This window comes from Rhinoraja longicauda, chromosome 11 (assembly GCF_053455715.1).
Source record: "Rhinoraja longicauda isolate Sanriku21f chromosome 11, sRhiLon1.1, whole genome shotgun sequence".
NCBI lineage: Eukaryota > Metazoa > Chordata > Chondrichthyes > Rajiformes > Arhynchobatidae > Rhinoraja > Rhinoraja longicauda.
The window spans coordinates 6,052,470-6,068,957 of NC_135963.1; the positions used below are offsets into that span (position 1 = coordinate 6,052,470).

Sequence of the window (16,488 nt, forward strand, 5' to 3'; positions counted from 1 at the left end):
GCAAAATGAACCCCCTCCCTCCAGTTTAAAGCATTTGCATAAAAGTTTAATTTGCCTTGAGTTAAAACGCATGCGATGAAATTGAACGGTTTGCAACGTTAAAAGTAGTTTCCCCATACACATTCTGCATTGATTACCGCCAGTCTCTTCATTCTTCCTCTCTTCTGCTGTGTGTTCCCATGTTGTGTTACCTGCACCTCCCCATTCTCCGGCTCACACAGGCTGGTGGTTGCAAAGAAAACACACACACACACACACAATCACACGCACATTCTGCAAATCTCGCACTCGATGCGAAGGCGAGTGAGCACGCTGCTGGAGACTCTCACACACTCCCCTCGCTGTCACTGCTGCAAACACAACCCCTCTCGACCGACTCGAGCCAGTCGCCGGGACTCAGCGGGGTCCCAGCGCCCCGCTCTCAACCATTGCACTGAAAAAAAAGCCTTCATCCCACCTTCCTCCTGCGAGTCTGTATATCTGTGTGTGTGTGTTTCCAACCCCCAAGACAACGCATGACACGATTAACAACCCCCCAAAAATAAAAGAAAAGGAAATCCAGCCCCCCTTGTGTAAAATAAAGGAAATTAATAGCGCTTTCACCCCGAATGTCAGAAAATCGATTCAGGTTAAACGCTGACAAAAAGGCAAGGGCTTCAGCAGAGGAGCATTGAGACTCCGAGTCTGGAAGTTTACAGCAGACTGAAGCCTTTTAGCTCAACACCATAGGCAGGCTCCGAACCTAACCCCTCTTCCTCTTCCCAATATTGCTTTGCGGATCACGACGCTTTAGGTTTATATTGCATTTATAGCAGAGAATTGTGGAGGCGGCCCGGTCCTTCACACAAAATAATAATACATTTCATTTGTATAGCGCTTTTCTGGAAACTCAAAGACGCTTTACAGAGTAAGTAAAACATAAAAATAAATAAATAAACGAACAAAAAAGGAAGGATAAGGAAGGAACCAACCTCCATCAACACTTCACGTTGCCTCGGCAAGGCAACCAGCATAATAATCAAGGACCAGTCTCACCCCCGGTCACTCCCTCTTCACCCCTCTCCCGTCGGGCAAGAGGTACAGAAGTGTGAAAACGCACACCTCCAGATTCAGGGACAGTTCCTTTCCAGCCGTTATCAGGCAACGGAACCATTCTATCAACAACTAGAGAGTGGTCTACTTCATTGGATGCTCTCCGATCTTACTAGACTTTCCTTTGCACTAGACGTTATTCCCTTTGTCATGTATCTGTACACTGCAGATGACTCAATTGTAATCGTGTATTGTCTTTCTGCTGACTGGTTAGCACGCAACATAAGCTTTTCACTGCACCTCAGTACACATGACAATAATTTAAACTAAAGTAAATTAAACTTATCATCATCACATCTACTGAGGTACAGTGAATAGCTTTGGTTTTGCATGCCATCCAATCGGATCAGAAAGGCTTGCATAGAGTGGATGTGGAGAGGATGTTTCCACTAGTGGGAGAGTCTAGGACCAGAGGCCACAGCCTCAGAATTAAAGGACGTTTTTTTAGGGAGATGAGGAGGAAAGGGCGGTGAATCTGTGGAATTTGCTGCAGAAGGCTGTGGAGTCCAAGGCAGAGATAGATAGTTTCTTGATTAGTACGGGTGTCAGAGGTAATGGGGAGAAGGCAGCAGAATGGGGTTAGGAGGGAAGTGATAGATCAGCCATGATTGAATGGTGGAGTAGACTTGTTGGGCCGAATGGCCTAATTTACTCCTATCACATGATCATATGATCTTATGAATGTAGAACAATAGGTAGAGCAAAGGGGAAGGTACAAAATGCTGAGTACAGTTCTCAGCATTGTAGCGCATCAGTTCCAGAATCAAAGATCAATGTCTACAATGGGGTCGAGGTGACAGTACCCGAGCTTATGGGAGGATAATTCAGATTTACGTTTATTATTGTCCCCTGTATCGAGGTACAGTGAATAGCTTTGTTTTGCATGCTATTTAAGGCGGAGATGCACAGATTCTTGGACAGTGCGGGTGTGAGGGGTTATGGGGAGAAGGCAGGAGAATGGGGTTGAGAGGCAGAGATAGATCAGCCATGATCACAATAGAACTTTATTTATTCCAGGAGGGAAATTGATCTGCCAACAGTCATACAAACACAAAATACATGAAACTGAATGGCGGAGTAGAATTGATGGGCTGAATGGCCTAATTCTGCTCCTATACCATGTGAATTCATGAACGTATGAACTATCAGATCAGAAAATACGATACAATCAAGCCAAACTCCAGTACAATTGACAGAGCAAAGGGGAAGATACAGAGTACAGAATATTGTTCTCAGCATTGTAGCGCACCAGTCGCAGAGGCAAAGTGCATTGCCTGCAATGGGGTAGAGGTGAATCAGACAGTACCCTAGCTTATGGAAGGACCGTTCAGAAGCCCGATAACAGAGGGGCAGAAGCTGTTCCTGAGGTTAAACACTGACAAGTGACGCACTTCAAAAGAGGAGCTCTGAGTCTCAGAATATACACGTTTATGGCAAAAATTGAAGCTTCTTGGCCCAACATCAGAGAATGCTCCCAACTTCATCTCACTCAAGGCGGCATGGTGGCACAGCGGTAGAGTTGCTGCCTTACAGCGCCAGAGACCCGGGTTCGAATCCTGACTACGGGTGCTGTCTGTACGGAGTTTGTACGCTCTCCCGGTGATGGCGTGGGTTTCCTCCGGGTGCTCCAATTTCCTCCCACACTCCAAGAACGTACAGGTTTTGTCGGTTAATTGGCTTCTGTAAATTGTTCCTGGAGTGTAGGATAGTGCTAGCGTACGGGGTGACAGCTGGTCGGCACAGACTCGGTGGGCCGAAGGGCCTGTTTTGACGCTGTATCTCCAAAGTTTAAAGCCACTTCCAAGCTTTGCTTTGCAGATTGTAACGCCTCAACTCTTCATGGAAGGAGCTTGCAACATTTGCAACAATATCTCTCTTATCCTTTCAGGCAGTTCCGGGTCCTTTTGTTGCATTCCAGTAACATCTTGCAAAGTAAATTTATTAATTTTATCCAATTCAATTTTTTCAACGGTGCTTCAAAATGTTTCGGAGAGATGCTTAAGTGCACGTCTTGCAATAATTCAGGAGACAATGCAACATCAAAGGCGGCACACCAGCTGGTAATGCTGCGGTCTCACTGCGCCACAGACCCTGGTTCGATCCTGACCTCAGGTACAATTTGCGTGGAGTTTGCACGTCGTCCCTGTGGCCGTGTGGGTTTCCTTCGGGTGCTCTGGTTTCCTACCACATCCCAAAGACGTGTGTGTTTTGTAGGTTAATTGGCCCTCTGTAAATTGCCCCTAGTGCGTAGGATGTAAAACTGGGATAACAAAGAACTAGTGTATGGGTAATCGATGTTTGGCATGGAATCAGTGGGCCCCAAGGGTAGGATTGCCAACTGTCCCATATTAGCGTGGACATCCCGTATTTTGGGCTAAATTGGTTTGTCCCCAACGTGACCACCCTTGTCCCATATTAGGCCTGGAAGGCGCTGTAGGCTCGGACACTGTAGGCCCAGACACTGTAGCCCGGGGGCCACTGTAGTCCCAGACACTGTAGTCCGGGGGCCGCTGTAGTCGTGGACAGTGTAGGCCCGGAGGCCGCCTAACGAAGGTTGCGTGGCAACCCGCCTCCCAGCCCGGGGCGGCCGCCATTGGTGGAGCGGGGGCACGTGGCCGCTGGCTGGGTGAGGTCACGTGGGGTGTGGGCGGTGACGTCACCCTTTGTCCCTTATTTGGGAGTGAGGAAGTTGGCAACCCTACCGAAGGGCCGGTATCCTCACTGTATCTCTATCTACCAAATGACTGTGTAGAGAGAGATTCAAAAGTTACAGAGTCATACCGAGCGTAGTGGGTGGATGCGAAAGTGGGATAACATAGAACTACAATGAATGGGTGATCGATGGGCAGCGTGGACATAGTGGCCCGAAGGAGCTATTTCCATGTCGTATCTCTAAACTCAAAACTAAACTTCCTTAGAAATCCTTCCTAAAACCTAACCTCCCCCCCCTCTTCTCATGCATGTGTGCAATTAAACCATCTTTAATTACAAGCCCAGTGAGACTTTCCCAGTCTGGCGCTAATCATTCGCATCACCTACTGAGGAGAGGTTGGAGTGATGTCTGATCTAATAAGGTGGATGCTGCAGAGTCTCACATGTGGATAAAGAGGTTGTGTTCCTGAAAGGCTGAGAGCAGCAGCAGCTCTGATCTGAGCGTTAGTCTGCCACAATCATTTGCAGTCGTTCCTAGTTCATTGTCATATCTGGGGTTAATTGCATCCTTCACAAGTCTGAGGAACGGGGTAATAAACAGAGGGAGAGTGTGCCCATGATGTGAAAATCCACACTATATATCACACAGTCTGCTGCTGTAGTGCCCTGACCTAATGTTTGGTCCACAGTCACCATCACCGAAACAGATCCAGTTAGAGGTAAACATACAACATTACAATAAAATAAGGGCAGCACGGTGGCGTAGCGGTAGAGTTGCTGCCTTACAGTGCCAGAGACCCGGGTTTGATACTGATACTACGGGTGCTGACTGTACGGAGTTTGTACCTTCTCCACATGATCTGTGTGGGTTTTCTCCGGGTGCTCCGGTCTCCTCCCGCACTCCAAAGACGTACAGGTATCTAGGTTAATTGGGTTCAGTAGGAATTGTCAATTGTCCCTTGTGTGTGTAGGATAGTGCTAGTGTACGTGATCATTGGTTGGCGCCGACACAGTAGGCTGAAGGACCTGTTTCCAAGCTGTACCTCTAAACTAATCTAAACTAAAAACTCAGATCTTGTGTGTATATATATATGTTTGTATGTATGTACATATCTCTGAGATTTTGAAATTTGGTCGTGGACCTGTAGCCAAAACGGTAAACCATAGCGCCACAATTTTTGCGCCACCTTAATCACCACTCTCCTGGCGACTCTTTATAACAAGTTTTATTTAAATTGGTCTTATATTTTTTAAGTTAGAGAGATTTTAAAGTTTAAAACCTTTATTTCTAAACACATTTTTCAAAGTGCTGTGCGTATGACGTCACGAGAGGCCTCTCCTCACTCACACAAACAAGATGGATGCCGTTAGCGGCGCCGCCCGCAAGCAGGGGCTCCCCTCTCCCCTCTCACTCTCCCCCCCTCATTCGCCCCTCCCTCCTCTCTTCCCCCTCACTCTCTCTCCCCTTACTCTCCCCCCTCACTCTCTCCCCTCTCCTCTCTCTCCCTCCTCACTCTCTCCCCCCTCACTCTCTCCCCCTCACTCTCTCCCCCTCATTCTCTCTCCCCCTCATTCTCTCTCCCCCTCATTCTCTCTCCCCCTCTCCTCTCTCTCTCTCCCTCACTCTCTCCCCCCCTCACTCACTCTCCCTCCTCACTCTCTCCCCCCCTCACTCTCTCTCTCCCTCACTCTCTCTCCCTCCCTCATTCTGTCCCCCCCCCCCCCTCACTCTCTCACACCCGGGGGACGCTCAGAGCAGGAGGGAGATGGTCGGACTGATGGTCCACTCATCCTTCCCTTCGGCCCCTTCAACCCACGCCGTTATCGAGTCCCCCCCCCCTCCCGCCCGGGCCCAGCGCCCCGCACCGTTACCGCACACAGGCCGCAGCGGGCAACTTCTTCTCCTCCTCCTCCTCCTTCAGCGGCCGCTTCCACCCATGGCGGCGTCGACGAGGGCCGCTGCCACCGACGGCCCCTCGCGCGGCTTCAGAAAGATGGCGGCCGCTCTCCTCCTCGCGCGACTTCAGAAAGATGGCGGCCGCTCTCCTCCTCGCGCTCCGCCATCTTGTGCGCGCCTCGAGTAGTCCCAGCCCACAGCCACCGACGGCCCCTCGCGCGACTTCAGAAAGATGGCGGCCTCCTCACGGTTGGGGAGGGGAGGGTGGGTGTTGGAGGGGAGGGTGGGGGTAGGAGGGGGAGAGGAGGGAAAATTGGGGTGGGGAGAGTGGGGTGCAGGGAGGGAGAATGGGGGAGGGGGGGAATAGGGAAATGGGGGTGGAGGCAGGGCTGGGGAGGGGTGGGGCAAGTGGGGGTGGGAGCAGGGGAAAAGGGAAGGGCAAGTGGGGGTGCGTAGGGTGGATGGATGGGTCAGTGGGGGAGGAGAATGTGAGGGGTTGAGGGTGCTACACCAATACAGGAGAGGCTTTGGGCCCAGGGCTCCTCAGTCACACCCTCTCCCCTTCGCTGTCCCCCCTCTACGAGGAATGGGCCCAACGGACCCACTTGGTCTAGATTAAACTAAAAGTCAGAAACAAAGAACCGCAGGTGCTGGTTTATACCAAAGATAGATACCAAAGTGCTGGAGTAACTCAGTAGGTCAGGCAGCATCTCTGGAGAAAAAGGATGGGTGACGTTTTGGGTCGAGACCCTTCTTTAGACAAACAGGCCCCATGGCCCACAATGTCTGTACTGAACATGATGCCAAGACCAACTCTGAAGAAGGGTCCCGAGCTGCAACATCACCCGTGCGGTCACTGGGAGAACGTACAAACTCCGTACAGACAAGTACCCATAGTCAGTATCAAACCAGGGTCTCTGGGGCTGTGAGGTAGCAACTCTACCGCTGCACCGCCCTGTTGTTGAGGCAGATTTCCTTCTGGTAATGGGGCAACCGGAATTGCACAAAGAGAATAGAGGGGACGGAAAATGAATGCAAGGGAGGCTTTGAGGCAGGCAGGAACGATTCACTGGCACATTGATGGCTCAAAGTAAAACCGGGGAACAAATAAAGACAAAAAAAAGGGTCCAAATTGGATCTGGCAGAATCATTAGCTGCAAATGTTGAACTCAGTGCTGAGTTCAGAACAATATAATACATTCAGCTTTCTGCGGGAAAAATTGCTCAAACTTGTTCCATGTAATCACGTTGCCGTTTGTGAGATGCTACTGATTGTAAACAGAGTCAAGGAGATCTACAGCATTGAAACAGGCCCTTCGGCCCAACCCGTCCATGCTGAGCAAGTTGCTTCACCGAACCGGTCAACATCCCTTCAAACCTTTCCTATTGGTTAGTGGTGCATATCTGGTAGCGCCGCTGCCTCAGAGCGTCAGAGACCCGGGTGCGATCCTGACCTTGTGTGCTGTCTGTGTGGAGTTTGCACATTCCACCTGTGGCTGCAAGGGGCATCCACTCACATCCCAAAGGCGTGTGGGTTTGTAGGTTAATTGGCCTCTGCACATTGCCCCTTGTGTTTAGGGAGAGGATGAAACAAGTGAGATAACAAAGAACTAGAGTGAACAACTGATTTGTGTGGACTTCTATTCTCTCCCTTGTTACTCCATTTCCATTAATATACTTATCGAGTCTCTTTGGATTCTCCTTTGTTCAGAATGCCAAAGTTATTTGAAGCTGGAGTAACTCAGCAGGACAGGCAGCATCTCTGGAGAGAAGGAATGGATGACGTTTCGGGTCAAGCCCCATCTTCAGACTGGTTGGGGACAAGGGAAACAAGAGACATAGGCGATGATGTAGTGAGATTAAGAACAATGAATGAAAGATATGCCAAAAAGTAACAATGATAAAGGAAACCGGCCATTGTTAGCTGTTTGTTGGGTGAAAACAAGAAGCTGGTGCGACTTGGGTGGGGGAGGGATAGACAGAGAGGGAATGCCTGAAGTGAGAGAAATCAAGATTCATACCACTGAACTGTAAGCTGCCCAAGCGAAATATGAGATGCTATTCCTTTCATTTGCGTTTTGTCTCACTCTGACAATGGAGGAGACCTAGGACAGAAAGGTCTGTGTGGGAATGGGAAGTAGAATTAAAGTGTTTGGTAACCGGGAGATCAGATAGGATCAGGCAGACTTAGCGAAGTTTGTACGTTCTTCCTATGACTGCGTGGGTTTTCCCCGGGGGTGCTCCGGTTTCCTCCCACACTCCAAAGAAGTACAGGTTAATTTGGCTTTGGTAAAAATTGTAAATTGTTCTGAGTGTGCAGGATAGTGCTAGTGTACGGGTGATCAGCACGGACTCGTTGGGCCGAATGCCCTGTTTCCTCGCTGTATATCTGAACTAAACTACACTGAATGAAACCAAACGTTAATTTGTCTTTGGTAAAAATTGTAAATTGTCTCTAATGTGCCAGTGAGTGCTAGTGCACAGGGTGATCGCTGGTCAGCACGGACTCGGTGGACCGAAGGGCCTGTTTTCGCACTGTATCTCTAAACTAAATTAAACTAAACCTGGCTTTCCATGGTAAAGCCACTAAATGAAACGCAATGATGCGGGATCATGTAGGGAGTAGGCGGTGTACACAAAATGCCAGAGCAAGTAAACAAACAGTTACTGGGGATGCTGCAGTTCGGAGAACTGGCAGAGAGAGACAGTGGTGAAAGTAAAGGTCAGGTGAGGCAATGGTGATGTCCAACGTGAGGATGAGAATATTGAGTAGCTCCTGGAACACCATCAAAAGACTGCGTTGAGGCTCCCAAAAGCAGCGGTGCAAACAATAAATCTGCTTCAAAACTTTGTTCAACAGTGCTGGGAAAGGGACTGTAGCCATGACAGCTTCAACATTGCTGCCAGCTCGGCTGATCACAACAAGGCTTGGACTGGGTAAAGCCCAGTGTGATAATGCAGAGAGGGCGCACTTAGGCTGACCAACTACTCACCTGCCACTCCATCAGTCACCTCTTCCTCTGTCTGCAGAAGTGCAGAAGAGAGGGCGGCACGGTGGCGCAGAGGTAGAGTCGCTGCCTCACAGCGCTCACCCGACCTGGGTTCGATCCTGACCCGCTGACTTCCTACAGCACTTTGTGTTTTGTTTTTGGAATGCTTGGAGCAGGTTTGAGTTATAATGGTACAAGGTGGCACGGTGGCGCAGCGGGTCGAGCTGCTACCTCACAGTGCCAGAGTTCCAGGTTCAATCCTGACCTCAAATACTGTCTGCCGTGGAGTTTGCACGTTTCTCCCCGTGACCTGCGTGGGTTTTCCCCGGGTGCACTGGTTTCCTCCCACACTCCAAAGACGTGCAGGTTTGTAGGTCAGTTGGCTTTGGTAAAATTGTCCCTACGGTGTAGGATAGGGGTGATCCCTGGGTGGCCAGACTCGGTGGGCCGAGAGGCCTGTTTCCGTGCTGTATCACTAAAGTCTAAAGTGAAAAAGTGCCTGTGGTTCCCACATAAGCTCGATTCACCACCTCAAAATCCATCAAACTGAATTGGGACTAAATCATTCCTACTTAAGAGACTACTTAAGAAGAAAACTAGGGTGGTATGCTTGTTTTGACTGATTAATTGAAAGATACAGCATGGAAACAGGCCCTTCGGCCCATTGAGTCCATGCCGACCGTTGATCATCCATTCACACTAGTTCTATGTTATCCCACTTTTGCATCCATTCCATATAATCTGGGGGTAATTAACAGGGTCCAATGAACCTACAAACCCACACTCCCGGTGGCTGAGCACTTCAACTCCCCCTCCCACTCCCAGTCTGACCTTTCTCATGGGCCTCCTCCAGTGCCATAGTGAGGCCCACCGGAAATTGGAGGAACAGCACCTCATATTTCACTTGGGCAGCTTGCAGCAACCAGCAACCTCACAGTGCCAGAGTTCCAGGTTCAATCCTGACCTCAAATACTGTCTGCCGTGGAGTTTGCACGTTTCTCCCCGTGACCCGGTCACAGGGAGGACGTGCAAACTCCATGCAGACAGTATTTGAGGTCAGGATTGAACCTGGAACACTGGCACTGTGAGGTAGCAGCTCTGCCCGCTGCGCCACCGTGCCAGCTTGTTCCATTACAACACAAACCTGCTCCAAACATTCCAAATACAAAACACAAAGTGCTGTAGGAACTCAGCGCGTCAGGCAGTACCTGGGGAAGGAATGGACAGGCGACATTTTGGCTTGGGAACCCTCCTTCTCACATCAATGCATGTTTATCTCTACCTCTATTTCATTAACAGTCTTTCCTCTTGTTAATGCAAGCTAGGAACCAGCGCACAACTTTAAAGAAGAGTCTCGATCCAACACGTCACGCATTCCTTCTCTCCAGAGACGCTGCCTGTCCCACTGAGTTACTCCAGCATTTTGTGTCCACCCACAACTTTAAACAGTTTTGTCAGCATCTCCTCTGGTAATTGAAGTGTTATTTTTCTGTGTCGCTCGGTCTCTCTGCCCATTTAAACATTTTATTGTTTCGGTGTCCTCTTTCTCTCACTTGCAAAAATGCAACACCTCACATTTTCTGATGTTCAACTTTAATTAACTCTGCTTAATGTTCCCTTGGGAGCCGGAGTCAGAAAGGGAGGAGGTTCGGCTTCACACTTGGTCAAAATCCCATCTGGAGAAATGGGTTTAGACTTTCGATTTTAGAGATACAGCGTGGAAACAGGAGCTTTGGCCCGCCGAGATCGCGCCGACCAGCGATCACCCCGTACACTAACACTACCCTACACACACCAGGGACAATTTTACAATTTTACCAAAGCCAATTAACCTACAAAACCTGCGTGTCTTCGGAGTGTGGGAGGAAACTGGAGCACCTGGAGGAAACCCACACGGTCCCAGGGAGAACGTAAAAAAACTCCGTACGGTCAGCGCCCGTGGTAAGATTGAACCCGAGTCCCCAGTGATGTAAGGCAGCATCTCTACCGCTGCACCACCGTGCCGCCCCGAATTTACAGTATGTCTGGACATTTTGACTCAGGCTGGTTGTGCTGGGTGCAGCGGCGGGGTGGGAATGATGGAGAGGCAATGAGGTTTAGGTTTATTATTGTCACACGTGCCGAGGTACAGTGAAAAGCTTTGTTTTGCGTGCTATCCAAACAGATCAGATATACACAATACATGGATAAAATCAAGTTCAAACTCAAGTGCCATAGACAATAGACAATAGGCAATAGGTGCAGGAGTAAGCCATTCGGCCCTTTGGCCAGCACCGCCATTCACTTTGTTCATGGCTGATCATCCACAATCAGTACCCCGTTCCTGCCTTCTCCCCATATCCCTTGACTCCACTATCTTTAAGAGCTCTATCTAACTCTCTCTTGAAAGCATCCAGAGAATCGGCCTCCACTGCCTTCTGAGAATTCCACAGATTCACAACTCTCTGGGTGAAAAAGATTTTCCTCATCTCCGTTCTAAATGGCCTACCCCATATTCTTAAGAGATCGAGCAAAGGGGAAGATACACCGTCCGGCGCGGCCTGGAATAGGCCACTGGATTTTCACCGCCCAGCGGGGGCTTCAATGTCGGGAGCCCCGACCGCCCCGACGTGGCAACTCCAACAGCCTGACCGTGGGACAAGACGGCAGGGAAGAGAAAAGACATTGTGGCCTTCCATCACAGTGAGGAGGGACTGGAGGAGACTCACTGTGATGGATGTTTCTTTTTGTTTGGTGTTAGTTTGTGATTATATGTGTTATTGCATTTTTATTGATTATTCTTATTGGTCTTATTGTTCAACTGCGGGTAATGTTTCATTTCACTACACATTTATGTGTATGTGACAAATAAACGACTATTGACTATTGACAGAGTGCAGAATATAGTTTTCGGCATTGTAGCGCATCAGCTCCTTGGACAAAGTCCAATGTCGTCAATGGAGTGGAGGTGAATCGAACAGTATGGAAGGACCGTTCAGAAGCCTGATAACAGAGGGGAAGCAGCTGTTCCTGACCAGGGGTGGAACAAGCCTGGGGAGTAATTGTGTTAAATCATGAGGTAGGCTGCTTTAAAAATTCAGGGTGGCACGGTGGTGCAGCAGTAAAGAGGCTGCCTTACAGCGTTTTGCAGTGCCGGAGACCCGGGTTCAAAAATGGGAGGGAGGGAGGGGGTGGGAGAATCTAAAACAAAAACGGAAAATGCTTGAAATACTTAGGAAGTCAGGCAACATCCATGAAGAGAGAAACAGTTGTAGTTTTTCAGGTCGATGACACTCTGATGAAGATCGTCAACCTGAGACACCAACTCACTCCACGGATGCTGCCTGACCTGCTGAGTATTTCCAGCAATTCCTGTTTTTTTTCTCTTCTCCACAGTGTCATAGAGTCATGGAGTGATATAGTGTGGAAACAGGCCCTTCGGCCGAACTTGCCCACACCAGCCAACATGTCCCAGCTACACTAGTCCCACCTGCCCGTGCTTGGTCCATATCCCTCCAAACCTGTCCTGTCCGTGTACCTGTCTAACTGTTTCTTAAACGTTGTGGTAGTCCCAGCGTCAATTACCTCCTTTGACAGTTTGTTCCCTACACCCACCACCCTTTGTGTGAAAAAGTTACCCCTCAGATTCCTATTAAATCTTTTCCACTTCACCTCAAACCTATGTCCTCGATTCATCTACTCTGGGCATGAGACTGTGCATCTACCCAATCTATTCCTCTCATGATTTTATGCACCTCAAAAAGATCACCATCTACCTACCACCATTTATGTAAAAGAAGTTGCACCTCAGGCTCCTATTAAATATTCCCCAGTCCCCCCGTCCCCCCCCGATTTTGTACTCTGGGTAAAAGACTGTGTGCATTAACCCATGATTTCCTCTTATACTCCTACACACCTCCATAAGATCACCCCTCATCCTCCTGCGCTCCAAGGAATAGTCCCAGCCTACTCAACCTCTCCCGATAGCTCACACCCTCTAGTCCTGGCAACTAGAATGCTTCTGGAACATTCCCTCCTCAACATTGTACAACCAGTAGCGCAGAAAGTCGCTTATTATCTCGTACAGTTCTCGAAGTGGTATCACCCAATACTAGATACCCAGTGGTTCCTGGTCTTATTCTGCATAAAGGAGAAGGCATAGCAGGAGAGCGAAAAAAATTACTGTTTCGCGGTCTGTAAGTCCTTGCATTTAATAAAGCGTTGTGCTAGTTTATAATACTGGCAATCCTCCAGTATCTTGGCGTGGGAAATGAAAAAACGATTCAGAGACAGCTTTGTCTGGTTGCTAATATTTCCATGTTATAACCTATACTTTACATGCTGCAATTCCTGACAGCAGGACTTGAACGCATGTCTCCCCGTCTCAGAAGCTCACCACAAAACCGCCTCGGAGATTGACACGAGAGATCAGAAGGCCAAAAGCAGAAGGCGGGATGATAATTAAAGGGAGGTAAGTTCTTTTTTTCAAGAGACGCAGGCAGCGAGTTGCATCACTATTCTCTGAGTGGATCCTCGCTGCTAAATATATGTTTGTGCTCCTTGGAATTGTGTGTTCCTGTGGGATGTGATTAGAAACATCTGTCACTGTGTGAGAGGTGCAAAGTTCCTCTCGTTCCGTCAGCGGGCTCAGCGAGCAGATGTCTACAATGACTCATGCGAACTGAGACTTCAAGACGCAAGTCCTGCATTTGCACAGCGCCTCTTAACATCCCCAGGCCCTTCACAAGGATGTTCAGTTTCAGTTTAGTTTATTGTTGTGTGTACCGAGGCAGTGGTGCGGCGGTAGAGTTGCTGCCTTACAGCGCTTGCAGCACCAGAGACCTGGGTTCGATCCCGACTACGGCTGCTGTCTGTATCTGTTCATTCTCCCCGTGAGCTTTCTCCGAGGGTCTTCGGTAGTGGAATCAAGGGATATGGGGAGAAGGCAGGCACAGGTTACTGATTGTGGATGATCAGCCATGATCACAATGAATGGCGGTGCTTGCTCGAAGGGGCCAAATGGCCTCCTCCTGCACCTATTTTCTATGTTTCCTCCTACACTCCAAAGGTGTGCAGGTTTGTAGGTTAATTGGTTTGGTGTATGTGTAAATTATCCCCAGTGTGTGTAGGATAGTGGTAATGTGCGGGGATTGCTGGTCGGTGCGGACTCGGTGGGCCGAAGGGCCTGTTTCCATGCTGTATCTCTCAAAAAAGCTTGTTGCGTGCTATCCAGTCAGCAGAAAGACAATGCAGGATTACAATGAAGCCATTTACAGTGTATGGATACATAATAAGGGAATAACATTTAGTGCAAAAGGTAAAGCCAGCAAAGATGGTGCAGCGGTAGAGTTGCTCCCATATGGCGCCAAAAACTAAGGTTTGTATTTTTTCCTAGCTAGACACAAAATGCTGGAGTAACTCAGCGGGTCAGGCAGCATCTTTGGAGAGAAGGAATGGGTGGCATTTCAGGGTGAGACCCTTCTCAGACTGGTTAGGGATAAGGGAAATGAGAGATATAGACAGTGATGTGGAGAGATAAAGAACAACGAATGAAAGATATGCAAAAACGTAACGATGATAAAGGAAACAGGCCGTTGTAAGCTGTTTGTAGGGCTAGTGAGAAGCTAGTGCGACTTGGGTGGGGGAGGGATGGAGAGAGAGGGAATGCCAGGGCTACCTGAAGTGAGAGGAATCAATATTCATACAAATGGGCTGTAAACTGCCCAAGCGAAATATGAGAAGCTGCTCCTCCAATTTGTCACGGTTCATTGTTGGCTGAGGCTGGATGTCAACTGGTGACAATATGGCATACAAACAGTGTCCACACTCACCATCGATCACCCGTTCACACTAGTTCTATGTTATCCCACTTCGGATCTAGCCCCTACACACCAGGGCCGGAAGTGTCGGTATTACAGTATAACAAAGGGGATTACAGAGGCAGGAGCTGGCCAAAATTGACTGGAAGGAGGCCCTAGCAGGGAGGACGGTAGAACAGCAATGGCAGGTATTCCTGGGAATAATGCAGAGGTTGCAGGATCAATTTATCCCAAAGAGGCGGAAAGACTCTAAGGGGAGTAAGAGACACCTGTGGCTGACGAGGGAAGTCAAGGACAGCATAAAAATTAAGGAGAGGAAGTATAACATAGCAAAGAAGAGTGGGAAGACAGAGGATTGGGACTCTTTTAATGAGCAACAAAAGTTAACTAAAAAGGCAATACGGGGAGAAAAGATGAGGTACGAGGGTAAACTAGTCAATAATATAAAGGAGGATAGCAAAAGTTTTTTTAGGTACGTGAAGAGGAAAAAAATAGTCAAGGCAAATGTGGGTCCCTTGAAGACAGAAGCAGGGGAATTAATTATGGGGAACAAAGAAATGGCAGACGAGTTAAACCGTTACTTTGGATCTGTGTTTACTGAGGAGGATACACACAATCTCCCAAATGTTCTAGGGGCCGGAGAACCTAGGGTGATGGAGGAACTGAAGGAAATCCACATTAGGCAGGAAATGGTTTTGGGTAGACTGATGGGACTGAAGGCTGATAAATCCCCAGGGCCTGATGGTCTGCATCCCAGGGTACTTAAGGAGGTGGCTCTAGAAATAGTGGAAGCATTGGAGATCATTTTTCAATGTTCTATAGATTCAGGATCAGTTCCTGTGGATTGGAAGATAGCAAATGTTATCCCACTTTTTAAGAAAGGAGGGAGAGTGAAAACGGGTAATTATAGACTAGTTAGTCTGACATCAGTGGTGGGGAAGATGCTGGAGTCAATTATAAAAGATGAAATTGCTGAGCATTTGGATAGCAGTAACAGGATCATTCCGAGTCAGCATGGATTTACGAAGGGGAAATCATGCTTGACAAATCTACTGGAATTTTTTGAGGATGTAACTAGGAAAATTGACAGGGGAGAGTCAGTGGATGTGGTGTACCTCGACTTTCAGAAAGCCTTCGACAAGGTCCCACATAGGAGATTAGTGGGCAAAATTAGAGCACATGGTATTGAGGGTAGGGTACTGACATGGATAGAAAATTGGTTGACAGACAGAAAGCAAAGAGTGAGGATAAATGGGTCCCTTTCGGAATGGCAGGCAGTGACCAGTGGGGTACCGCAAGGTTCGGTGCTGGGACCCCAGCTATTTACGATATACATTAATGACTTAGATGAAGGGATTAAAAGTACCATTAGCAAATTTGCAGATGATACTAAGCTGGGGGGTAGTGTGAATTGTGAGGAAGATGCAATAAGGCTGCAGGGTGACTTGGACAGGTTGTGTGAGTGGGCGGATACATGGCAGATGCAGTTTAATGTAGATAAGTGTGAGGTTATTCACTTTGGAAGTAAGAATAGAAAGGCAGATTATTATCTGAATGGTGTCAAGTTAGGAAGAGGGGATGTTCAACGAGATCTGGGTGTCCTAGTGCATCAGTCACTGAAAGGAAGCATGCAGGTACAGCAGGCAGTGAAGAAAGCCAATGGAATGTTGGCCTTCGTAACAAGAGGAGTTGAGTATAGGAGCAGAGAGGTCCTTCTACAGTTGTACCGGGCCCTGGTGAGACCGCACCTGGAGTACTGTGTGCAGTTTTGGTCTCCAAATTTGAGGAAGGATATTCTTGCTATTGAGGGCGTGCAGCGTAGGTTCACTAGGTTGATTCCCGGAATGGCGGGACTGTCGTATGTTGAAAGGCTGGAGCAATTAGGCTTGTATTCACTGGAATTTAGAAGGATGAGGGGGGATCTTATTGAAACATATAAGATAATTAGGGGATTGGACACATTAGAGGCAGGAAACATGTTCCCAATGTTGGGGGAGTCCAGAACAAGGGGCCACAGTTTAAGAATAAGGGGTAGGCCATTTAGAACGGAGATGAGGAA

The 16,488-nt window shown here is 48.4% G+C and overlaps 1 protein-coding gene across 2 annotated transcripts in view; it reads right to left on the reverse strand.

The window, feature by feature from the left end:
• Positions 1 to 16,488, reverse strand: part of st6galnac5a (ST6 (alpha-N-acetyl-neuraminyl-2,3-beta-galactosyl-1,3)-N-acetylgalactosaminide alpha-2,6-sialyltransferase 5a) — a 72,097-nt gene that overhangs the window by 35,841 nt on the left and 19,768 nt on the right. Inside the window, exons 1-2 of one of the 2 annotated variants that reach the window (XM_078408171.1) lie at positions 972 to 1,101; positions 138 to 222 (exon numbers count right to left, since the gene is read on the reverse strand). In XM_078408171.1, coding sequence (XP_078264297.1) covers positions 138 to 152 — 15 coding nt within the window. In that variant the 5' untranslated portion in view covers positions 153 to 222; positions 972 to 1,101. Of the gene's footprint in view, positions 1 to 137; positions 223 to 971; positions 1,102 to 16,488 lie in introns of those variants that run through there. The other variant, XM_078408172.1, reaches the window with a different exon arrangement.